The sequence below is a fragment of the Bufo gargarizans genome, chromosome 4 (genome assembly GCF_014858855.1).
Source record: "Bufo gargarizans isolate SCDJY-AF-19 chromosome 4, ASM1485885v1, whole genome shotgun sequence".
NCBI lineage: Eukaryota > Metazoa > Chordata > Amphibia > Anura > Bufonidae > Bufo > Bufo gargarizans.
The window spans coordinates 136,672,297-136,698,011 of NC_058083.1; the positions used below are offsets into that span (position 1 = coordinate 136,672,297).

General features: G+C 46.6%; 1 protein-coding gene across 1 annotated transcript in view; it reads left to right on the plus strand.

The window, feature by feature from the left end:
- The first annotated feature begins 933 nt into the window (after positions 1-933).
- The window catches only part of SLC9A9 (solute carrier family 9 member A9), an 804,798-nt gene continuing 780,016 nt past the window's right edge, over positions 934-25,715 (plus strand). The window contains exon 1 of the mRNA XM_044291747.1: positions 934-1,201. Within this exon, the coding sequence (XP_044147682.1) occupies positions 1,024-1,201 (178 nt within the window). The 5' untranslated portion in view covers positions 934-1,023. The remainder of the gene's footprint in view (positions 1,202-25,715) is intronic.

Sequence of the window (25,715 nt, forward strand, 5' to 3'; positions counted from 1 at the left end):
CCTGTCTCCCATTGGCAGCCTGCCAATAACACAGCTCCATAGAAAGGAAAAGAAAAAAGTAATGGGTCTTAGGATGTAGCAATGCTAAAACATTTTTTAAAAGTTTATTTTTTGTGCAAAAGTATCAAAATGTAAAAAAACTAAACAAAAAGTATATGTATTTGGTATGACTGTAATCATACTGACCAAGGGAGTAAAGGTATCATGTTACTTATGCCGAAAAAATAAATGCTGCACAATGCATAACTTAAGTACTCAGTGGCAGTATTGCTGCCCCCCCCCCCCCAAGAAAAATGTAATAAAAGCCAATCAGTAACTTATGTGTAGCCCAAAATGGCGCCATTAAAAATTTCAACTTGTGCAGCAAAGAACAGCCCCTCACACGACTGCAGCGACGGAAAAATACAAATGTTATAGCTCTTGGAACGCAATGATTAAAGAAATTGAAAAAGATAATAATAAGAAAAAATTGCTTGGTCACTAAGGGGTTAATAATACAAAATAATTGATTGCGATGACCTGAGGCTGGCAGATGAGGTGACATAATGACAGAGGAGAAGGTGCCAGGGGCAGGAGCGGCTGCTGACAAGAATACATCTCTCCATAGAGGTATCCTCGAAGTCTGACCCGACCACCCTGGGCACCTGCGACCACCCTGGCAAACATGGGCATGCCTTTGAGCTTCACAGGGGGTCCTATGTCCGTCGCTGTCGGTGCCCATTACATAACCCAGTTTGCCAGGTAACCATCACCTTGGCACTATCCACCTCGCCTCTAATGAATGAGCAGCATCAGCATATGTGGGCGTTGTAGTCCTCAGGCTGGCAACGCTCCTATACCAAGCGTCGGCCGAAAGCTGGCGGGAAACTACATCTCCCAGCATGCACAGCGCCGTGGAGGCGCGCCCCAGTCATTGAGCAAGCCGCCCGGGTAGCCCCTCCTAGGTGCCGCTATGTGACACTGACATGTCTTACGGGCTCTTGGCAAAGTAGTGCTGCCCATTGGTGAGTGAAGCGTGCGGCCATGGCGGGGGGCAGCGAGACGCCGAGGTCCTCCAGGGCACTGGAGTTCTTCCAGCATCAGGGGGCTCTGGAGCTGCTCGTCTTCAACTTTCTGCTCATCCTGACCATCCTGACCATCTGGCTCTTTAAGAACCGTCGCTTCAGGTTCCTGCACGAGACGGGCGGGGCCATGGTGTATGGTGAGTGGTCTGTACCCAGAGGTGGGCATGGGCACAGCATCTGCAGACGTGCAGGAAGGAGGACCAGAGCTGCCACATCTCTGCATGTGCAAGGACAACTCTCTGCACACTGGCATGATGGGAGTTGTAGGTGCCCTGCACCTTGGGGACCACAAGATGCAATGAGACTAGAGCTACCTGGTGTCAGGAGCAGTGACTAATGTTATATGGCCATGTGTTGTAGGGCTCTCCGGCCTCTTATAGGGGCACTCTACCTCCGGGATCCGGAGCATTTCATCATGCCTTTTGTACTGGGCACAATGATGGCTGCAGATGCCGTCAGTATCCACATGGCGGCCATAAACACGTGTAGGTTAGGCCTCTTTCACATTTGTGTTGTCCGGATCCGGCGTGTACTCCACTTGCCGGAATTACACGCCGGATCCGGAAAAACGCAAGTGTACTGAAAGCATTTGAAGACGGATCCGTCTTCAAAATGCTTTCAGTGTTACTATGGCAGCCAGGACGCTATTAAAGTCCTGGTTGCCATAGTAGTAGTGGGGAGCGGGGGAGCAGCATACTTACCATCCGTGCGGCTCCCGGGGCGCTCCAGAATGACGTCAGAGCGCCCCATGCGCATGGATCATGTGATCCATGCGATCACGTCATCCATGCGCCTGGGGCGCCCTGACGTCACTCTGGAGCGCCCCGGGAGCCGCACGGACGGTAAGTATGCTGCTCCCCCGCTCCCCGCTACACTTTACCATGGCTGCCAGGACTTTAGCGTCCCGGCAGCCATGGTAACCATTGAGAAAAAGCTAAACGTCGCATCCGGCAATGCGCCGAAACGACGTTTAGCTTAAGGCCGGATCCGGATCAATGCCTTTCAATGGGCATTCATTCCGGATCCGGCCTTGCGGCAAGTGTTCCGGATTTTTGGCCGGAGCAAAAAGCGCAGCATGCTGCGCTATTTGCTGCGGCCAAAAAACGTTCCGTTCCGGAACTGAAGACATCCTGATGCATCCTGAAGGACGGACTGTCCATTCAGAATGCATTAGGATAATCCTGATCAGTATTCTTCCGGCATAGAGCCCCGACGACGGAACTCTATGCCGGAAGACAATAACGCAGGTGTGAAAGAGCCCATAAAGGGGTTCATCATGTAGAGCAAGTTATAACAAGGCACTTACTAATGTACTATGATTGTCCATATTGCTTCCTTTGGTGGCTGGATTCACTTTTCCATCACATTATACACTGCTCGTTTCCATGGTTATGACCACCCTGCAATCCAGCAGCAGTGGTCGCACTTGCACAGTATAGGGAAGGAAGCCAATCTCTCTGATGGCCAGGACTGTGGGAGTGCACATAGGCGGGTGCTTTTTCCTATAGTGTGCAAGCACGACCACCGCTGATGTCTCCTTGTGGCCCCCATACAGTATAATGTCTCCTTGTGGCCCCCATACAGTATAACGTCTCCTTGTGGCCCCCATACAGTATAATGTCTCCTTGTGGCCCCCATACAGTATAACGTCTCCTTGTGGCCCCCATACAGTATAACGTCTCCTTGTGGCCCCCATACAGTATAACGTCTCCTTGTGGCCCCCATACTGTATAATGTCTCCTTGTGGCCCCCATACAGTATAACGTCTCCTTGTGGCCCCCATACAGTATAATGTCTCCTTGTGGCCCCCATACAGTATAACGTCTCCTTGTGGCCCCCATACAGTATAATGTCTCCTTGTGGCCCCCATACAGTATAACGTCTCCTTGTGGCCCCCATACAGTATAACGTCTCCTTGTGGCCCCCATACAGTATAACGTCTCCTTGTGGCCCCCATACTGTATAATGTCTCCTTGTGGCCCCCATACAGTATAACGTCTCCTTGTGGCCCCCATACAGTATAACGTCTCCTTGTGGCCCCCATACAGTATAATGTCTCCTTGTGGCCCCCATACAGTATAACGTCTCCTTGTGGCCCCCATACAGTATAATGTCTCCTTGTGGCCCCCATACAGTATAACGTCTCCTTGTGGCCCCCATACAGTATAACGTCTCCTTGTGGCCCCCATACAGTATAACGTCTCCTTGTGGCCCCCATACAGTATAACATTATTGTGGGACTATTTCTTATATGGCACATCCCTGGCAGGGAAGAGGACTCAGGTCTCCTGCTCTAATGACCTAGAAAGGCAATAGGGCCGATCTGGGCCATTTAACGCCTTAGAAGCCACGGTTGCTATCGGTAAGTGGTGAAGAGGGAGAAGCCCTGTCTCCCATTGGCAGCCTGCCAATAACACAGCTCCATAGAAAGGAAAAGAAAAAAGTAATGGGTCTTAGGATGTAGCAATGCTAAAACATTTTTTAAAAGTTTATTTTTTGTGCAAAAGTATCAAAATGTAAAAAAACTAAACAAAAAGTATATGTATTTGGTATGACTGTGATCATACTGACCGAGTTCAGGTACCCGGACCCGGACTTTTTCACTGAAGTTCGGGTTTGAGTGATTTTATTATTTTCCATTAGAACGGTGGTTATAATGGAAAATGGTTATAACGGAAAATAATAGCATTCTTAAGACAGAATGCTAAATAAAATGGCCATTGAGGGGTTAAAATTTTAAAAAAAAACCTCACCTCATCCACTTGATCGCTCAGCCGGTATCTTCTTTTCTTCAGGACCTGCAAAAGGACCTGCGGTGATGTCACCGCGCTCACCACGACCGACGTGCGGTTTAGTCCCATTGAATTGAGCTATATTACGAAGCGACACCCGCCATGTTTTACAGTGGCTTCCATCCGGACATCACGCCATGTTCTTAAAACAGACTTGTGATGGGCGTTAAAAAAATGTACACACTTGTCCGTTTTTCACTGTTGTGTGCCTGTAGCCTTACACCCATGGCCTCCAGACTCACCCCCCGGGATATCCCATCAGTGTCTTCTTGCTGGGAGTCCAATTGCTGGGACTTGGGCAGCCACAAGAATAAAGGCGTCATGGGGGTCGCTCCTAGGCTTTGACTGTCCGCGTTGTCTGGTGTTGTTGCTCAGCCCAATAACTTGGTCCGCAGCACATGGATGGAAGCGGCGCTGAGTTTTAACTTCCCTGCCTATATCATTGTCATAGAGCCAGGTGTACTGATGATATATAGCGGTGATATACAGCGGCATCGCTTGTACAAACCAGTACTGTGCAGCTCAATAGGATTGTAACGCTGGGCGGAGGTCTTATTATTAGGGGCCCCTCCTTTTGTCTTAAGCCTCATTCATTACATCCGTGAGAAGGTGGTCAGTGATGCATCAGTGAAGGATCCGTGTGTGGTCCGTGTGTCAGTTTTTTGCTGTCCGTGTGCCGTCCGTGTTTCACTGACACTGAACAGCTGAAAAATAATTTTCAAAGCATCTCTTCCTAATCATCCGTGAAACACAGATGGCATACGTGTTTCTTCCGTGGTTTTCACGGACCTATAGACTATAATGGGCGTGATGGATCCGTGAACATAGACAAAATAGAGCTGCATCCGTGCTAAAAACACGGACCCACGGACCGTGCTAAAAGACTGAGGTCTGAATACGCACCTTAAAATAAATGGGGACGTGTGCTGTCAGCGGAGAACACGCTGAGGACATGGGTTGCCAGATGGCCACTTACACATCCGCAATATTCAATACGATTTGATACATATGCAAATTAACCTGAGAGTCAGAGCTTGAAAATATGACTCTTCTGGTCACACAAGTAAGATATGACTCTTATGTTAATTTGCATATGTATCAAATCAGTTTTTCTTTTTACACAATAAAAGCACACAGAGCTATGGGGACTGGGTATTGCGGATGTGCTAGCGGCCATCTAACAACCCATGTCCTCAGCTCTATACACAAAATCCCGGTGACAGGTTCCCTTTAAGTTTGTCTTAATAATAAATGCTATTTGCTGAAGTGAGACAACCCCTTTAAGAGCTAAACCCTCCCAAACCAATGTATTAAGAATTCATTACTAGATATTATATATAACTGGCCTTGCTTTCCTTCCATCGAAAGTGTCAGGTAGCTGCAGACAAGCTTGCTGAATATAAATATTTGATGTCCGAAAGTCTTTATATACAGTATGTCTATCTATCTATCTATATGTGTATATTAGGGCTGCATGATATGGGAATTTTGTGCGATTGCGATTAGGGCACTAAAAATTGCGATAACGATATGAGATGCAATATTTTAAGGGAATTGTGCTAGAGGTCTATTTGCACTGTTATGGAGGGGATCTGTGGATGACACTGTTATGGGAGATCTGTGGATGGCACTATTATGGGGGATCTGTGGATGACACTGTTATGGAGCGGATCTGTGGATGGCACTGTTATGGGGGGATCTGTGGATGACACTGTTATGGGAGATCTGTGGATGGCACTATTATGGGGGATCTGTGGATGACACTGTTATGGAGCGGATCTGTGGATGGCACTGTTATGGGGGGATCTGTGGATGACACTGTTATGGGAGATCTGTGGATGGCACTATTATGGGGGATCTGTGGATGACACTGTTATGGAGCGGATCTGTGGATGGCACTGTTATGGGGGGATCTGTGGATGACACTGTTATGGGGGGATCTGTGGATGACACTGTTATGGGGGGGATCTGTGGATGACACTGTTATGGGAGATCTGTGGCTGGCACTATTATGGGGGATCTGTGGATGACACTGTTATGGAGCGGATCTGTGGATGGCACTGTTATGGGGGGATCTGTGGATTACACTGTTATGGGGGGGATCTGTGGATGACACTGTAATGGGGGGGGGGGGGATCTGTGGATGACACTGTTATGGGGGGGATCTGTGGATGGCACTGTTATGGAGGGGATCTGTGGATAACACTGTTATGCGGGATCTGTGAATGACACTATTATGGGGATCTGTGAATGACACACTGTTATGTGGGATCTGTGGATGACACTGTTATGGGGATCTGTGGATGGCAGTGTTATGGGGATCTCTGGATGGCACTGTTATGGGGGATCTGTGGATGACACTGTTATGGAGGGGATCTGAGGATGGCTGTGTTATGGAGGGGATATGTGGATGGCACTGTTATGGTGGATCTGTGGATGGCACTGTTATGGGGGTTGTGTGGATGACACACTGTTATGGGGTATGCGTGGATGACACTGTTATGGGGGATCTGTGGATGACACTATTATGGAGGGGATCTGTGGATGACACTATTATGGAGGGGATCTGTGGATGACACTATTATAGGGGATCTTTGGATGACACACTGTTATGGGGGATCTGTGGATGACACACTGTTATGGGGGATCTGTGGATGACACACTGTTATGGGGGATCTGTGGATGACACTGTTATGGAGGGGATCTCTGGATGGCACTGTTATGGGGATCTCTGGATGGCACTGTTATGGGAATCTCTGGATGGCAGTGTTATGGGGAACTCTGGATGGCAGTGTTATGGGGGATGTGTCATCTGATGCTATGTGCCATCCATAGATCCCCCCCCCCATAATAGTGTCCTTGCAGTGTGAAGGGGCGTTATCTGTATTAGGAGGGACAGCGGAGACCGGTGCAGTCCCTGTATTCTAATGCACCCAGGGCAGGCCTTTGGGATGTGCGAGCTGTGCGGCCGCACAGGGCGCCATGCCAACAGGGGGGCCCGCCGGCCGACACAGCTCGCAGTCGGTCTCTTACAGCAGGCCGGCCCGAGATTGTGTGAGGCGAGCCTGGCGAGCTGAGCCGCTGCAGCTGCCAGGTCAGGTTCCGGAGCGTGGAGGAGGAGCTTAGGGGCGCAGGCGCAGCGTCCAAGTGCTGCGCCTTCACAGAGAGCCGCGGAAGGATCCGCTCAATGTGTGAGGGTGGCAGACTGTGCTCTGCAGACAGGGAGGGAGCAGAAGACTTCAAATAGTGAGTACCTGTTCTTTTTTTTTTTTTTTTTTTAACCAAATATCTTTCATTAAATGGGGGCAGGGTCTAATTAAGGGGGGCAGGGGACTGGATAAGGGTGACAGACACTGGGTATAATTAAGGGGGCAGGGGACTGCATAAAGGTGACAGGGTATGATTAAGGGGGCAGGGGACTGGATTAGGGTGACACTGGGTATGATTAAGGTGGTCAGGGGACTGGGTAAAGGTGACAGGGTATGATTAAGGGGGAGCAGGGGACTGGCTATGGGTGACACTGGGTATCATTAAGGGGGGCAGGGTCTAATTGAGGGGGCAGGGGACTGAGTAAGGGTGACACTGGGTATGATTAAGAAGGGCAAGGTACTGGGTAAAGGTGACAGGGTATGATTAAGGGGGGCAGGGGACTGGCTATGGGTGACACTGGGTATGATTAAGAAGGGCAGGGGACTGGGTAAAGGTGACAGGGTATGATTAAGGGGGCAGGAGACTGGCTATAGGTGACACTAGGTATGATTGTACTTGTTTGCACTTGCACTTAAATTATCTGTAATAAAAAAAAACTGTTTGTTACAAAGATATTTTTCCTCTTTGTGTATGTGTAGGTGACCCGGGGGGAAAGGGGGCCCCACAAGATTAGCTCGTACAGGGCGCCTGAAGACCTAAGGCCGGCCCTGAATGCATAGGCCCCGCTCACTGCTGTATAATTATATATAACTTGTAGGCATTGTTAAAATATAATAATCCTGTATAATCCACCTGTATTACTTACAGCTAAATTCCGTAGAAGAGAGGAGGGAGGAGGCAGGGCGGGCGGGCGGGCGGTGCGTCGCTCACTACGTCACGCGCCCGCGCCGCCTGCTTCATTCATAAAGTGGGTGGCGCCGGTGCATGACGTAAGGAGTGACGCGCCGCCCGCCCGCCCTCGCGGCCTGCCTCCTCCCTCCTCTCTTCTACGGAACTTTAGCTGTAAGTAATAGAGGTGGATTATACAGGATTATTATATTTTAACAATTCCTACAGGTTATATAATATTATACAGCAGTGAGCGGAGCCGGTGCATTAGAATACAGGGACATTTTTGGGTCTGCCAAATCGTCATATCGCAATCGTTGATTATCGCAATACGATTGCTTTGGCGATATATCGTGCAGGCCTAGTGTGTGTATATATATATATATATATATATATATATATAATTTTTTTCTTTCCCTGAATGAACTGTTAGAGTGGACTCTTATGAGGAAGTGGCTGGCATGCACTGATAAGACTACTTACCCAGCACCGGCACTCATCAGCTGCACTGAGCACTGCGGCCTCTTCACAGCATACCAAGCACAGCGCCGTACATTGTATAGTGGCTGTGCTTGGTATTGCAGCCCAGGCCAATTCACTTGATAGTGTATGGACCATACGACCCATCAACATGACATCACTGGCCCAGGAAGAGGAAGTGGCACTCACCAGTGCGCTGTGGCCCATTCCAACAGCTGATCGGTGGGGGTGTCAGAACTTCACCAATCAGATATTGTTGAAGTTTCCTGTGGATAGGTCATTAAAACTTGAATCCTGGAAAACCCTTTATCTGTACATTCCTAACAGCCCGTAAACGCTTAGAACTACAGTCAGGTCCATAAATATTGGGACAATGACACAATTCTAACATTTTTGGCTCTATACACCACCACAATGGATTCGAAATGCAACAAACAAGATGTGCTTTAACTGCAGACTGCCAGCTTTAGGCCGAATGCATACGGCCATGTTCCGCGGCCGAGAGCGGTCCGTGGTATGCCGGGCTGGTATCCTGTTCTGAGCAGGAGCGCACGGCGTCATTGGTTGCTATGACGCCGTGCGCTTCATGTCGCCGCTGCACTACAGTAATACACATCCAAATCAGGTGAACAGTGTAGGAATTACAACAGTCTGCATATGTGCCTCCCACTTGTTAAGGGACTAAAAGTAATGGGACAGAATAATAATCATAAATCAAACTTTCACTTTTTAATACTTGGTTGCAAATCCTTTGCAGTCAATTACAGCCTGAAGTCTGGAACATATAGACATCACCAGACGCTGGGTTTCATCCCTGGTGATGCTCTGCCAGGCCTCTACTGCAACTGTCTTCAGTTCCTGCTTGTTCTTGGGGCATTTTCCCTTCAGTTTTGTCTTCAGCAAGTGAAATGCATGCTCAATCTGATTCAGGTCAGGTGATTGACTTGGCCATTGCATAACATTCCACTTCTTTCCCTTAAAAAACTCTTTGGTTGCTTTTGCAGTATGCTTTGGGTCATTGTCCATCTGCACTGTGAAGCGCCGTCCAAATGAGTTCTGAAGCATTTGGCTGAATATGAGCAGATAATATTGCCCGAAACACTTCAGAATTCATCCTGCTGCCTTTGTCAGCAGTCGCATCATCAATAAATACAAGAGAACCAGTTCCATTGGCAGCCATACATGCCCACGCCATGTCACTACCACCACCATGCTTCACTGATGAGGTGGTATGCTTAGGATCATGAGCAGTTCCTTTCCTTCTCCATACTCTTCTCTTCCCATCACTCTGGTACAAGTTGATCCTGGTCTCATCTGTCCATAGGATGTTGTTCCAGAACTGTGAAGGCTTTTTTAGATGTCGTTTGGCAAACTCTAATCTGGCCTTCCTGTTTTTGAGGCTCACCAATGGTTTATATCTTGTGGTAAACCCTCTGTATTCACTATGGTGAAGTCTTCTCTTGATTGTTGACGTTGACACACATACACCTACCTCCTGGAGAGTGTTCTTGATCTGACCAACTGTTGTGAAGGGTGTTTTCTTCACCAGGGAAAGAATTCTTCGGTCATCCACCACAGTTGTTTTCCGTGGTCTTCCGGGTCTTTTGGTGTTGCTGAGCTTACCGGTGCGTTCCTTCTTTTTAAGAATGTTCCAAACAGTTGTTTTGGCCATGCCTATTGTTTTTGCTATCTCTCTGAGGGGTTTGTTTTGTTTTTTTCAGCCTAATGATGGCTTGCTTCACTGATAGTGACAGCTCTTTGGATCTCATCTTGAGAGTTGACAGCAACAGATTCCAAATGCAAATAGCACACTTGAAATGAACTCTGGACCTTTTATCTGCTCATTGTAATTGGGATAATGAGGGAATAACACACACCTGGCCATGGAACAACGGAGAAGCCAATTGCCATGTGCCATGAGTATCCTGTGTGAGTGGTACATGTGCCATGAGTATCCTGTGTGAGTGGTGCATGTGCCATGAGTATCCTGTGTCAGTGGTGCATGTGCCATGAGTATCCTGTGTGAGTGGTACATGTGCCATGAGTATCCTGTGTGAGTGGTGCATGTGCCATGAGTATCCTGTGTGAGTGGTACATGCGCCATGAGTATCCTGTGTGAGTGGTGCATGTGCCATGAGTATCCTGTGTGAGTGGTACATGTGCCATGAGTATCCTGTGTGGGTGGTGCATGTGCCATGAGTATCCTATGTGTGATTGGTGCATGTGCCATGAGTATCCTTTGTCTGAGTGGTGTATGTGCCATGAGTATCTTTTGTGAGGGGTGTGTGATAAATGATCATTCCATTTAATGAAGATTTATTCAGAACCTTTATCACTCATGTGAAAAGTAATTGCCCCCCTTAAACCTAATAACTGGTTGTGCCACCCTTGACTTTTGGCATCGCTGATGAGTTATGAGACTTTTACATTGTGGTGGAGGGATTTTGACCACTCTAACTTGTCAATTTTTTTTTTTGTTCAGCTACATCGGAGGTGAATTCAGCATCAGCTTTAGGTCACAAACTGATGGGAGGACATTCTCTTTCAGCATATTCTGAGAGAAAGCACCATTCATACTTCCATCAATTGTGGCAAGTTGTCCATGTCCTGCAGAAGCAAAGCAGCCCAGCCCATTATCCTACCACCATCACATTTTACTGAAGTGATTGGCACTGTTCGTATGATATTCGTATATGGTGGAATGTGATGTAAATTTTACGCCAGACGTAAATTGAACCGTGTCTTCCAAAAAGTTCCATACTTGACTCATCAGTCCACAGGATATTAGCCCAAAAGACTTAGGGGTCTAGATATTTTGGCAAGGGCAACACAATCCTTTTTGTACCCATTGTCTTTTTTAGAGTTAATTGCTCACAGTGCGGATTTGTATGCAGAAAATCCACATAAAAAACACAAATATTTACTATTTATTGTGGTTTTGTGCATTTTTTTGCGTTTCTATTGTAGTTTTTGGTGCTGATTTTCAGTTTATTTTAGCAACTCCAAGTATGTGGGATAAGCTGCGGATCTTAAAGAGGACCTTTCACCAGAATAAAACTTCTAAACTGACTACACAGACATGGAGAGCGGCGCCCAGGGATCTCCCTGCACTTACTATTATCCCTGGGCGCCGCTCCGTTCTCCCGTAATTGCCTCCGGTATCTTTACGGTTAGGCCCCACCCAGGGGAACCTGCCGGCGCCTCCTTCTCCCATGCTGTAACGCTGGCCAATCGCAGCGCTCAGCTCATAGCCTGAGAGAGAAAAAAGCCTCTCAGGCTATGAGCTGAGCGCTCTGATTGGCCAGCGCTGCAGCATGGGAGAATGAGCCGACGGCAGGTTCCCCTGGGTGGAGCATAACTCTGAAGATACCGGAGGCTATACCGGGAGAACGGAGCGGCGCCCAGGTATATCAGTAAGTGCAGGGGGGTCCCTGGGCGCCGCTCTCCGTGTCTGTATAGTTAGTTTAGATGTTTTATTCTGGACTATAAAATCTGCACTGCAGGTCAATTTCTGTGCTTGCAAACCTCTGGGACCCTATCTCCAGAAGGGGCACTTGAAAGTGAAGTAAACGCACCGTGCATTTGTGGTGCGCTGTCTATTAATTTCTATAGGAGTTCTGAAAATAGCCAAGGGAGCGTGCTTCATTCACTCCAATGCTCAGCTGTTTTTGACAGTCCAATAGAAATGAATGGAAGGTGGTCGCACATGCGTGGCTGTTCTAACTTTGAAAAAAAAAAAACACCATACAACAGCACTCTGCAAACCACATAAAGTACAGTAATGCCATAGTAATAGAAAATATTCTGGTGCTAATGCTACGCTTACAGGGGTGTGGAAATCGTATCGCCCGATGCCCGGGACATGCAGTTCCGGGCGCCGGGCAGGTAGTTTGTTAAGTAGCTTAGCCCTGCCGCGGGCAAGTAGCAGGGCTGAGATGGCTTTGTTTACCGGAGCAGTGGACGCAGTGGAATGGCGACGAGCTGGGGGCGTGGAGCGGCGGTGACCGAGCAGTAGGCGTAGAGCAGTGATGCAGCCGCGGTGACAGAGCGGGGGCTGGGGGGCATGCAAGCAGCATTTTGACCGGACCTCAGGCATAATTGTGCCTTGCTATCCCGTGCATCCGATCGCCAGCGGCTGTGGCTACGGTGCCATTCACTTCAATGGATCGTCACGCCCCATCCTGCCCCACAACATAGTGAGCCGGCAGTGATGTAGTGCATTCTGGACAGAATCATCTGGTGTGAACGAAGACTAAACTTAGAGTCATTTCACACCACAAAGACTGGAACGCAAGCCAACCACCTCCCTGCATAAGGAAGCGTGGCGGTGCATTGGAATATGGTTTTGATTTAAAATGATTTTTTGCATCAGGACAAGTAGATTGTCATGAGGGACAAGTAGGTCGAGCCCCCGCTTTAGTCCTTCGAAAAGTATTTTTTTTATTTTCATTTCCATACCCCTGGCTTATTTTGTAAAATTTAGATTCTTGGCAAATCCATTTCTACAAAATTATTTGGGCCCGTCTGCCACACGTCAAGGCGACCCTAACACGAATTACAGGGGTGTGAGGTCCGACTCACAAACAGCTCACCAGTTACCTCCAGCATGTAGCCATGCTAGCAATGAGAGGAGGGAGGAGTCTGCGAGCCCCACTCAAGACTGGCTGATATGGCCCAGGCCTCACAGGTGCACCTAAATGTAGCCTGTGGATGGAGTTTATACACCTCCAGGCATCCATATCAGCCAGTCTTGAGTGGGACTCGCAGACTCCTCCCATTGCTAGCATGGCTACATGCTGGAGGTAACTGGTGAGTTGTCTGTGAGTCGGACCTCACGCTCCTGTAATTCGCCCACTGGCTCCTGGTATTGCCCACATGGCCCAGGTAGGTGAGGACCCGAGCTACTTGAGAAACCTTGGCGCGGTGCTCGGGCTCAGACATGTCCTCCACAGTTGGGTATTTTGGCTAATCTCTCAATTCTACATCAGTTTGAGGGTTTAGGAAGACCGCAGAGTGCACCTGTCTTTGCTATTATTATATTGGCTGGAAGTTGCCTTTAATAATGCTTATTTTGTGATATTTTTATTAGACTGGCTTTGTCATTTTGCTTTGTGGAAGCACGTTGTATTAATATAACTTTAGACTGTATGCATGGAAGGATTCACTTCCTGCTAGGTATTTCTTCACCGCTGTCAGCAATGACTAATAGGCCTCATGAATGATTGAAGCATATACAGCAGTATGTGTCCTATACATTTCCTATACATTAACTGCAAGAATCTCATCGGCCGGTTTAGTGTAAAAAGAAATATTGATTTCCTTCTCAGTTCACTCTTTCTGTGCAATTTGCAGGAAATGCTAACTTTTATCTGGCCTGATATTTCACGTGGCGTTCTGACTTCTGCTGTTTCCTTTCACACTGTAGGCTCAGAAACGAATGTCTCCCTCTGCATTTTTGTATGGCAGTTCCTTGTTTTTCATCCAAATTCCTCCACCCAAACAACAAAAGGGGGATCGTTTTACCATGACAGACTCCTGCAGCAGCAACATCGGCGCAGTGCCTGAGAGAAACCCTGGGGATCATTTACGAATATTTTACCCCAGCTTTTGGAATAAAAATAGTCGCAAGGCCCCTTTTTGACCAGCCATGTGACAATATTAGGTCGTATCGCCAGTGTCAAAAAGTTTTCAACAGTTGCGCAGAATGGGAGCGTGATGGGGACGGGACTTTGGCCCGGGCAAATTTACTAAGGGTCCATTCACACGAACCTATGTCATATGGCGGAACGGGTGTGGACCCATTCATTTCATCCGTAGTTCCGTTCTGCGGCCCCGCAAAAATATACAGCATGTCCTATTTTTGTTAGGAATCGCATACAACAATAGGCATTTTCTATATAGTGCCGGCCATGTGTGGTCCGCAAAATGCAGAAGGCACACGGCCGGTATCAGTGTTTTGCGGATTTGCAATTTGCAGACCGCAAAACACTTTCGGTCGTGTGACTGTAGCCTTATATGTACTCCTGGAAACAGGCATGCAAGTTGGCGAAAAACGACACTAGCCCACCAGGCGCACAACTGCCTTAGATTAGGCATAATTCAGGTCCAATTGGAAGTAGAGCGTTTATCAGTCTTTAGTAGTGCAGCTGCCTTCCCTAGCTATGTGAAAGGCCTCGTACTAAAAGCTGAGCACAGCAGGTAAAAGATATAGGGGAAGCTTTATCAAACTGGTGTAAAGGAAAACTGCTTTAGGCTACTTTCACACTAGCGTTTTTGCTGGATGCGGCAGGGTTCAACTAAAACGCTTCCGTTACTGATAATACAACCATCTGCATCTGTTATGAACGGATCCGGTTGTATTATCTTTAACATAGCCAAGACTAATCCATCACGAAAACCATTGAAAGTCAACGGGGGACGGATCAGTTTTCTATTGTGTCAGAGAAAACGGATCCGTCCCTATTGACTTGCATTGTGGGTCATGATGGATCCATCTTGCTCTGCATCCCAGGGCGGAACGCAAACCGCAGCAGGACGGAACCAAATGCATTTTGGAGCATTCCGTTCTACTCAGTTACGTTTTTTCCCCAATGACAATGAATACGGACAAAACTGAAGCGTTTTTTCCGGTATTGAGACGCTAAGATGGATCTCAATACTGGAAAATATAAAAGCTAGTGTGAAAGTAGCCTTAGTTGCTTTTTGAAGCCAATCAGATTCCACTTTTCATTTTCCAAAAGAGCTCTGAAAAATGAAAGGTGGAATCTGATAGGCTTCAAAGAGCAACTAAGCCAGTTTTCCTTTACACCAGCTTTGAACTATCCTACCCACTGTACAGGGCACACACTGAAATCCATGCGTTGGATTCTTCAATGAGAAATGTTCTCTTTGTCGTTGATCTCTTCTGTGGCTAATAGATTAAGCCCTAAATGGGAGCCTCCCTTATCATGTACATCCTTCTTATGGTACGACCACAAAGTGGTCAGGTTTCTGCATGCAGTTTTGGAAGCTAAAACCAGGACTGAATTAAAAAAAATGGAGACATCCTATCACTCCTTTATATTTTCTCTACTTTTAAGATCCAATCCTACTGCATGCAGAAACTTGACCGCGTGGTGGTACCCTGTGGGTGGATCCTCAAAGCCATATTCCAACTTGTGCAGGCTAAACTGGAGCGTAAGGTCTAAGGGATTATGCGTCCTTCACCATATGCCCTCCAAAAGGAGGGATTGATGTTCCTGAAGCAAATCCATAGGTTATGCTTACCTGGAGTACTTTTGGATTGGTGATGTAGCAGTAGCAAAAATAGTCTAGTAACAGGAGGTAAGCAGAAATAACATGGGCAAAGAGAAGAACAAAGTGAAAAGCAAGCCGAGGTCAGAGACACTGTTTGTAAGCAGTGCTAAAATCAAAGAGAGTAGCAGTATGTCTTCAACTAACCGAAGTCCAAGCTGGCAACATGATAGTATTGGCAGTATTGCAGCCTGTGCTTTTGCTAGGCAGCTTGCTGTCAAGTGCATGCGGTTGCACCTGGCAACCTGTGTAGGTATGTGTGCACTTTCCCTGTTTTGTGTGCACGGGGTTTAGGTGTGTGTGCACTTTCCCTTTAAAGAGGACCTTTCACCAGAAAAAAGTATCTAAACTGACTATACAGACGTGTAGAGCGGCGCCCAGGGATCCCCCTGCACTTACTGTTATCCCCGGGCGCCGCTCCGTTCTCCGGTTATAGCCTCCGGTATGTTCATAGTTAGGCTCCACCCAGGGGAACCTGCCGGCGTCTCCTTCTCCCATGCTGTAGTGCTGGCCAATCGCAGCGCTCAGCTCATAGCCATAGCCTGTAGTGCTGGCCAGCGCTACAGCATAGGAGAAGGATCCCTGGGCGCCGCTCTACACGTCTGTATAGTCAGTTTAGATACTTTTTTCTGGTGAAAGGTCCTCTTTAAGTGGCTTCACTACCCTGTCTGGTCTTGGAAGGGTTAATCCCCTTTCCAGTGTGTGTCTGTGTGGGTGTGGCTACTTTGGGCTATTTAGCCTCAGTTGAGACCTGAAGCTGAGGGGTACTCCAGCCTTGTAGTAAGCTAGAGTCATCCTCCTGGTCTTATACCATCTGCCAGTGAGGGCCACCATTGTGGTCATAAAAAGTTATGCTTGATCTTTATTTTATGTTCTTGTGATGTCTTATCTTACTGCAGCTATGGATCTGGGTTCCAGTGTGTATATGTGTGTGTGCTGTGTCCTTTTATGTTTGGTATGGACATTCAGCATGTGAGCACGGGATCCAGTCAGTGTGTCTGTGGCAGGTAGGTGTGGAAGTGGTTTCACTCACCTGCCATATCCATAGGCTGTTTATGTTTCCCCTTCCTTGCAGTTTAGCCAGTTTAGACTCCTGTTCCTCCGTGTCTAGGAGGAACAGGTTGTCTTATCCCAGCTCCTAGCTCAGGGATCTTCTGAGGGCTAGTAGGGACCCGAGGTTCCTGAGTATGAGCCCTCCTACCATCTGGGTCGGCTCATACAGTTAGGAGTCAGGGTCAGAGTTAGGGACGCTGCAGGAGGTGACCTGCTCCCTAATTCTGTTCTCCTGGTCAAGCAGTTTCCACATACGTGTAACATTGCACGGCTGAGGGTTTCCCCCATCCTCAGCCGTGACAGTGGGACAATACGTAATAAGTATTCATGACCAACGGAACCCACAAGTATGCAGGGACAACAGAAGTAGGCGGGGCCTCAATGATGATAAGAAAGGTGAGAAATCAGCCCAGAACTACAAGGGAGGAGCTGGTCAATGACATGAAAAGAGCTGGGACCACAGTTTCAAAGGTCACTGTCGGTAGAACACTACACCATCATGGTTTTAAATCATGCATTGCATGGAAGGTTCCCCTGCTCAAGTCATCACATGTCCAGGCCCGTCTGAAGTTTGCCAATGACCATCTGGATCAGGGGTGGCCAACCTGTGGCTCTTGAGCCACATGCGGCTCTTTGCTTCTTCAAGTGAGGCTCTCTTTTCCTGATCAGGCACTGTTACTACTTTGCAGCTCCAGCTCACTCTCCACTATGGCCTGATGCACACAGTGTGAGAACGTAGTACGTGGAGACACGCACTATGACCTGATGTTGTGCTCATCAGGTCACAGTGGAGAGAGTGTCAGACCTGCAGAGTAGCAGGTGTCTAAACAGGAGCCCAGTGCCTGATCAGGAGAGGGAATTTTTTAAAATTATAGAACTGAGCATGGGGGTCTGATCTGAGCATGAGAGTCTGATCTTAGCATGAGTGGGAAGATCTGAGCATGAGGGTGCAGATTTGAGCATGGGGGGCAGATCTGAGCAAGGGGGTCTTGTTTGAGCATGGGTTGGTCAGGTCTGATGAAAAATACACTTTTTCTTTTATTCTCTAATGACCTCAGATCAGATGAAAAATCATTTTTTTCCTCTTATTTTTCTCTGTTAAAACCTAGGTGCATCTTGTAGGGCGAAGAAAATGGTGACTCGTGTGTAAATGTATAGCTTGTGGCTCCTGGTAGTCATAAGTTGTTTTTTTTGGCTCTTTGTGTATGTAAGGTTGGCCACCCCTGATCTGGATGATCCAGAGGAGGCATGGGAGAAAGTCATGTTGTCAGATGAGACCAAAGTAGAACTTTTTGGTCTAAACTTCACTCGTCGTGTTTGGAGAAAAAAAAAGGATGAGTTGCATCCCAAGAACACCATCCCTACTGTGAAGCATGGGGGTGGTAACATCATGCTTTGGGGGTGCTTTTCTGCGAAGGGGACAGGACGACTGCACTGTATTAGAAAGAGGATGAATGGGGCCATTTTTTTGTGATATTTTGAGCAACAACCTCCTTCCCTCAGTCAGAGCATTTAAGATGGGTCGTGGCTGGGTCTTCCAACATGACAACGACCCGAAGCATACAGCCAGGATAATCAAGGAGTGGCTCTGTAACCAGTCTCCAGACCTAAACCCAATAGAACATCTTTGAATGGAGCTGAAACTCTGTGTTGCTCAGTGACAGCGCCGAAACCTGACAGATCTGGAGAAGATCTGTGTGGAGGAGTGGGCCTAAATCCCTGTTGCAGTGTGTGCAAACCTGGTCAAGAACTACAGGACACGTTTGACCTCTGTAATTGCAAACAAAGGCTTCTGTACCAAATATTAACACAGATTTTCTCAGGTGTTCAAATACTTATGTTCAGCAGTGCAAGGCAAATAAATTATTTAAAAATCATAAAATGTTTTTTCCAAAATTTTTATTTTATTCTGTATTAGTGTTGAGCGAACTTGTGTTTTAAGTTCAGCTTCTAAAGTTTGGGATCAGGTTATCGAAGAATCGCGTTATGGATTCCGCTACCCCGGACCAAGTTATGGTCCGTGGTAGCGGAATCCATAACGCGATTCTTCGATAACCCGAACCCGAACTTTAGACGCCGAACTTAAAACACAAGTTCGCTCAACACTATTCTGTATCTCAGAGTGGGAATGCACTTACAATGTGAATTTCAGACCCCTCCATGATTTCTAAGTGGGAGAACTTGCAAAATGGCAGGGTGTTCAAATACTTCTGTTCCCCACTGTAGTGCCACCAGCTGTTTTCTCTTTTTCTAATTTCTTTGTCCTGCTCACTGAGATGGAAGCACATGCTCAGTTCTATCCTTCAACTGCAGAAAGGACCCCCCCCCCCCCCCCGAGAAAGGACACACCCACTGATCTGTCATCTTGAAATAAAACCAGCAGAGCAATTGCAGCAATGAATAGGGAGAACTCTGGATCCATGTGAGGTACAGGGCTGGTTTTGTATTTGTTAGAAAGAGACAATTGTGTACTATATGATATTGGATTTTCATTTTTTACATGAATCGTGGGATAAGCTCATTAAGGTGTGTACACATGTGCATGCGTGCACTGCTTCCATCATGACTGGGTCACATCGTGGTAAATTATTAGCCTCCATTTTCTCATCCTGCTGCATGGATCTGTGAAAGCGCAGTAGATTTTGAACTAATCCTAGACGTCTTCACGAATACAGCACACGGCCTAAATGGAAGCTGAACTCTGCGGGGACGAGTTACATTTCTGTATGACCTATATTAGCAAATTGTAGACGTCTGTGCATTTTCCGTCTAATAGCCCTGGGTTATTAAACTCTAGACGTCTCAGGAGGCTCCGTAAAGAGCCTGCGAGGCTTGGAAGACTCTGAGTATATTGACTGGCGGCATCTGTTCTGATGGGACATGTTCATCACAGTAACAGGCAGTTAAGTGAAGTCCTGATAGCCTAGAGGTCATGTATAGCACAGTATCCTGGCCATATGACACGGGAATAAAAATGACCCAGTTTGTATAAAGGAATTGGGGGACATGAGATGTCAGCAATTTCTGGCAGTTATATATCATGTACAATGATCCCTAAAAGTTAAAGTAATAATATTACTTAGAAATTGGTCTAGAAAAAGCCATTGTAACCTGAAAATAGTGTCATCTGCGGCCATCAGTGTGTGATGTGTCAGACCATAGCAGTCATTTATGGTGGTAGAACTTGCCTTTGTCACCCTGACCAAGAACTGAGGGATTTCTATTTTGTTATTCATGATAATTTCTAATATTCTGATGAACTCTCTTTATACAGTATATATGGTCTCTCGTGTTTTTCTGAGAAGCAGAGAGAGCTTCTCTATATCTGATACCAGTAAATGGTGTGACAAGGGCACGCTTCCTGGAGAATGGAGGCTAACGCTTTCCTCTGTGATAACACGAGTACTGTCATGTGTTCAGTCTGTGAGTTATGACCTTCTCCGCTACTTTATGATTTTTCTATCTTTTTCTTACATATTATTAATTATATAGGACGACGTACCTTCCTTGTCAGTAAGCCGTCCATTATACTGCATGTGACAAAGATCTAAATACAGTGCATTCAGAAAGTCTTCAGGCTCTTCACTTTTTCACATTTTGTTATGTTGCGGCTTTGGGCTAAAATAAAAAAATAAAAAAATCATGTTCTCCCCATCAGTCTGCACTCAGAACCCCATAATGAGAAAGTGGAAAAAGAAGTTTAGAAATGTTTTCAAATTTATTAGAACCAAAAACTAAAATTTTGTATGGACATAAGTATTCAGACCCTTTGCTATGACACGTAAAATCTGGCTCTGGGTCCTCCCATTTCTCTTGATCTTCTGAGCTGAGAGACAGGAATGTGTGGCCACAGATCTGGAGAGGTGGACAAAAAATGTCTGCTGCACTGAAAGTTTCCAAGAGCTGGCCACCCTTCCAAGTAAGTGGGGGACAAGGGCCTTGGTAAGATGACCAAGAACCCAATGGTTACTCTTGTATATTGGTCGAGAGGCTCAACCAACACGTATCCACCAAATTCTTTACAGGTATGATGTCTATGATCATCGTTCTTCCTCTTCATAACAATCACTGGTTATCAGTATTTGGTAAGTGTTAAGGAGAATAAGATAAATTGTTACATTACCGATCCTTATATGTATCCGAGGAAGCTCTATATTCGGAGCATAGGTAGACCGTGGCACCTTTGATATCTGTAGTGGTTGAGCTGGCCTCGGCGTCCCACGTGGCATCCCACGTGTTATCGGGATGCCGGCCCATTCAGCTCTCCGCTGCTGATCACTCAGAGTGTCAAGGCGCTCCTATTCACCATGGGTAAATGTAATTACATTAAATTCAGCTTGTTTTAATGGTACCAATCTTGCATGTACTGTCTGCCTCTCAAGACCAGACGCGTTTTGGAGCCTCGTGCTGTTTATATTACCCATATTTTCTTTTTCTTTTGTGGTTGTTCATATAGTTTTATTTAGCCCTTTCTTTCATTTCTATAGACTGCAATTGTGTAATTTGTTCTATTTTTTTAAAATTTTGAAGTTTTTATAGGCGATAAGCCCCTGTTCTTCTTTTCTCTTTCAACTAACGCCTATGAAAATTTGAAAAATAGAACAAATTGCAAAATTGCAGTCTATAGAAATGAAAGAAAGGGCTAAATAAAACATATGAACAACCACAAAAGAAAAAGAAAATATGGGTAATATAAACAGGATATAATTAGTGGCATATCTATATCCCACACTGTGTATTTAATGTATAGGTACAATGACATAATACCTTCTATATTTATTTATTATTTATTTATTTTATGCACTTATATAGTGCTACTAATACTTTACAGACATTAGCATCCAACTGTCCCCAGTGGGGCTCACAATCTAAGGTCCCTATCAGTATGTCTTTGGAGTGGGAGGAAACCTATATTGTCTTTCCATATGAAATCGAAGAGTAGACATTTATTAAATTGTCTGAAGATGAGTATGTCTGAAGATGACTGATTATTGCTATTTAAGCTAAATTACTACTTTTAGCAATTTGTATCTAAGATAATATGAACGTAATACATCTATTTATGGAATTTGGACAATTATTATAATTTGTAATCAAATATACATGTTGAAATGAAAAAACGCTTCAGAAACGCATTAAAAACACAGGTGCGTTTTTTGGACTATATACAGATTGCTTATGAATAAGTTTGCAGATGACATAAGTCCTGAATCAGAGCAATATGTGACCCTCTACAAGGAGAAATTATAAGAGGAGATGAAGATATCAGTAATTTGGACCTGATCCATTCCATATATTGGTATTGATTTTGATAAACTGACAAGCACCTCCTTCTTGATTGATGAACTACCTTTAAAAGGATTCATTGCAGCATAGTACTGTCTACCACTGATGAAGGAACATGAGGTTCGGAACTCATCTGGTCTTGAGAGGCAGACAGTACATGCAAGATTGGTACCATTAAAACATGCTGGATTTAATGTAATTACATATACCCATGGTGAATAGGAGCGCCTTGACACTCTGAGTGATCGGCAGCGGAGAGCTGAATGGGCCGGCATCCCGATAACACGTGGGATGCCACGTGGGATGCCACGTGGGACGCCGAGGCCAGCACAACCAATACAGACATCAAAGGTGCCGCGGTCTACCTATGCTCCGAATATAGAGCTTCCTCGGATACATATAAGGATCGGTAATGTAACAATTTATCTTATTCTCCTTAACACTTACCAAATACCGATAACCAGTGATTGTTATGAAGAGGAAGAACGACGACCATAGACATCATACCTGTAAAGAAATCTTGTGCACATTTGAAACTGACTAAAAAAGAAAGCACTAAATATATATAAAAATGCATCATTTAAACTGGTATAATAAGGAACTCTGAATAATCAATTCATTTGTGTTAAGATCCACATGAGGACATTGATACTAACTATAATGTGAGTTACCTATATGGAATACGTCGAACAACACTGCTGAATATTACTGGGTGGACCCAGCTGTATATTTGATGTAACATATATAAACGGTGTAACGTAACACTGCCATACCTCATCTATATCCTTATAACAATCGACGGTATTAATACTATAGTGGACTTTATTATGCCAACATGCACTTGAATAATAAGGATATGGAGTGATGCATGACTGTCGCTGATGGTCTTTTATGCTGCTTTACGTGGTTTTAACCTCCTCCCGACCGCTGTACGCACCGATGCGTCCTGGAGGTGGTTGATTTATTCCTCCTGGACGCATCGGCGCGTCATCTCGCGAGACGCGAGATTTCGTCACAGCCGGCCCGCGCATGCGCATCACGGGCCGGCATCTCGTCGAGAAGTATTTCGTCAGCAACCTGCCGGCCAATGATCGTGGCTGGCAGGTTGCTGATTTTTAAAAAATCCAATCAAAGGCCAGATAACAGATCGTATTAGTAAATATGATCTGTTATATGGCTGCCCTGCTCCTCTGCTGGTTCTTTTCGTCGGTTGGATCCAGCAGAGGAGCAGGCTACACAGTGAGTACACCAAACACTACACTTTAGCCCCAGATCACCCCCCTGAACCCCAATTAACCCTTTGATCACCCCTTTGATCGCCCCTGTCAATCACTAGTGAAAGGAAAAAAGTGATCAGTGCAAACTGTCACTTTTTTTTTTCACTGGTATTGACCGTTAGGTTTCAGTATAGTTTAGGCCCCTTGGTTAGGTAGTTTAGGGATCGGTTAGCGCCCAGCCCACCGCACCGCAGTCCGTTATTCGCTGATTAGCGTATCGCTAATCAGCATTTGTACTTTTATAGTATCTGGAAGTGATCAAAACTGATCACGGTCAGATCTATAATTGTATTAGTGTCACTTTAGTTCTCCCTCCACCCAAAATGCAGTGTTTGCCCGATCAGGCCTGATCGGTCGCCCACACGTGCGTTCGCCCACGCCCGCCCCACCGCAGTGACAAAAAAAATTTTTTTTTTGATCGCTGCACATTCACTATACACGCACTGCGGCGATAAAAAAATCAGTTTTGATATTTTTTATCAACCGCAGCGGCCTCCGGTACTTCGCTAGCCTCCCCTTTGTAAGACAGGCTTGCTTTTTTTTTCTTGGGTAGTCTCAGGGAATACCCCTAAATTTAGTTGCCCACATATCAAACAGGGGGTATTCCTCTGAAGAGGCCTACAGGCTTCTGACCCAGTCGGATGAGGAGTGGGAACCCTCATCTGATGAATCCAGCGGGTCAGAATACGAACCTGTAGAAAGCAGTGGCTCTCTGACCCAAAGTTCGGACGAGGAGGCTGAGGTCCCTGATAGCAGCAGGCGTACCCGGCCCCGTGTCGCTAGACCGCAGGTTGCGCAGGATCCGCTTCAAGAGCAGCAGAGTGGGGCTGGTGCTGTCGGATTACGTGGTGAGGCATACACAAGCAGCCCAGCCCTTCCTGGACCTAGTACCAGCACTGCCGTAGAACATGGTGAAGTAGCGAGCACCAGAAGGGCAGTTGAAGCTGGTACGGTGGCACGTGCAGTAGTGACCCCGTCGCAGCCACCGCAAAGACGTGCCCGTAGAGCCCCTAGAGTCCCTGAGGTGCTGGCAAACCCTTATTGGCAGTCCCCAACTTCAGCCGCACCTGTAGTTTTCCCTTTCACCGCCCAGTCTGGAGTTCGGGTTGAGACAGCTCAGATCGATTCGGCCCTGGGATTTTTTGAGCTGTTCTTGACTGCGGAGCTCTTAGACTTAGTTGTGGCAGAGACAAACCGGTATGCCACACAATTTATCACCGCTAACCCGGAAAGCTTTTATGCCCAGCCTTTCCGGTGGAAACCAGTCCAAGTTTCCGAACTTAAAACTTTTCTGGGCCTCCTCCTCAAATGGGCCTGACAAAAAAGCATGAATTGCGGTCATATTGGTCCACGAACCCGATTCATCACATGCCCATGTTCTCTGCTGCTATGTCCAGGACACGATTTGAGACCATCCTGCGTTTCCTGCACTTTAGTGACAACACCGCCTCCCGTCCCAGAGGCCACCCTGCTTTTGACCGGCTCCACAAAATTCGGCCCCTCATAGACCATTTCAACCTGAAATTTGCAGATTTGTATACCCCAGAGCAAAACATCTGCGTAGACGAGTCCCTGATACATTTTACCGGGCGCCTTGGCTTCAAACAATACATCCCAAGCAAGCGCGCCCGGTATGGGGTCAAATTGTATAAGCTCTGTGAAAGGGCCACAGGCTATACCCACAAATTTCGGATCTATGAGGGAAAAGATCAGACCCTGGAGCCGGTCGGTTGCCCTGACTACCTGGGGAGCAGTGGGAAGACAGTTTGGGACTTGGTGTCACCCTTATTCGGCAAGGGGTACCATCTTTATGTGGACAATTTCTACACAAGTGTGGCCCTCTTTAGGCATTTGTTTCTAGAACGGATTGGCGCCTGTGGTACCGCGCCTGTGGGCTTCCCCCAGCGGCTCGTTAGCACCCGTCTTGCAAGGGGGCAGAGGGCCGCACTGTGTAACGAAGAACTGCTCGCGGTGAAATGGAGAGACAAGCGTGACGTTTACATGCTCTCCTCCATTCACGCAGACACGACAATACAAATTGAGCGAGCAACCCGTGTCATTGAAAAGCCCCTCTCAGTCCACGACTATAACCTTCACATGGGAGGGGTGGACTTCAATGACCAGATGTTGTCTCCGTATTTAGTTTCCCGCAGAACCAGACGCTGGTATAAGAAGGTGTCTGTATATTTGATTCAATTGGCTCTGTATAATAGTTTTGTTCTCTACAGTAAGGCTGGGAGAACTGGATCCTTCCTCAAATTTCAGGAAGAGATCATCGCGAACCTCCTGTATCCAGGAGGTTCCGTGGCCCCATCCACCAGTGTAGTTAGCCGTCTACACGAGCGACATTTCCCCAGTGTCGTTGCTGGTACCTCAAACCGACCGCCACCCTGAAAAAAATGTTGTGTCTGTAGCAGGAGTGGAATAAGGCG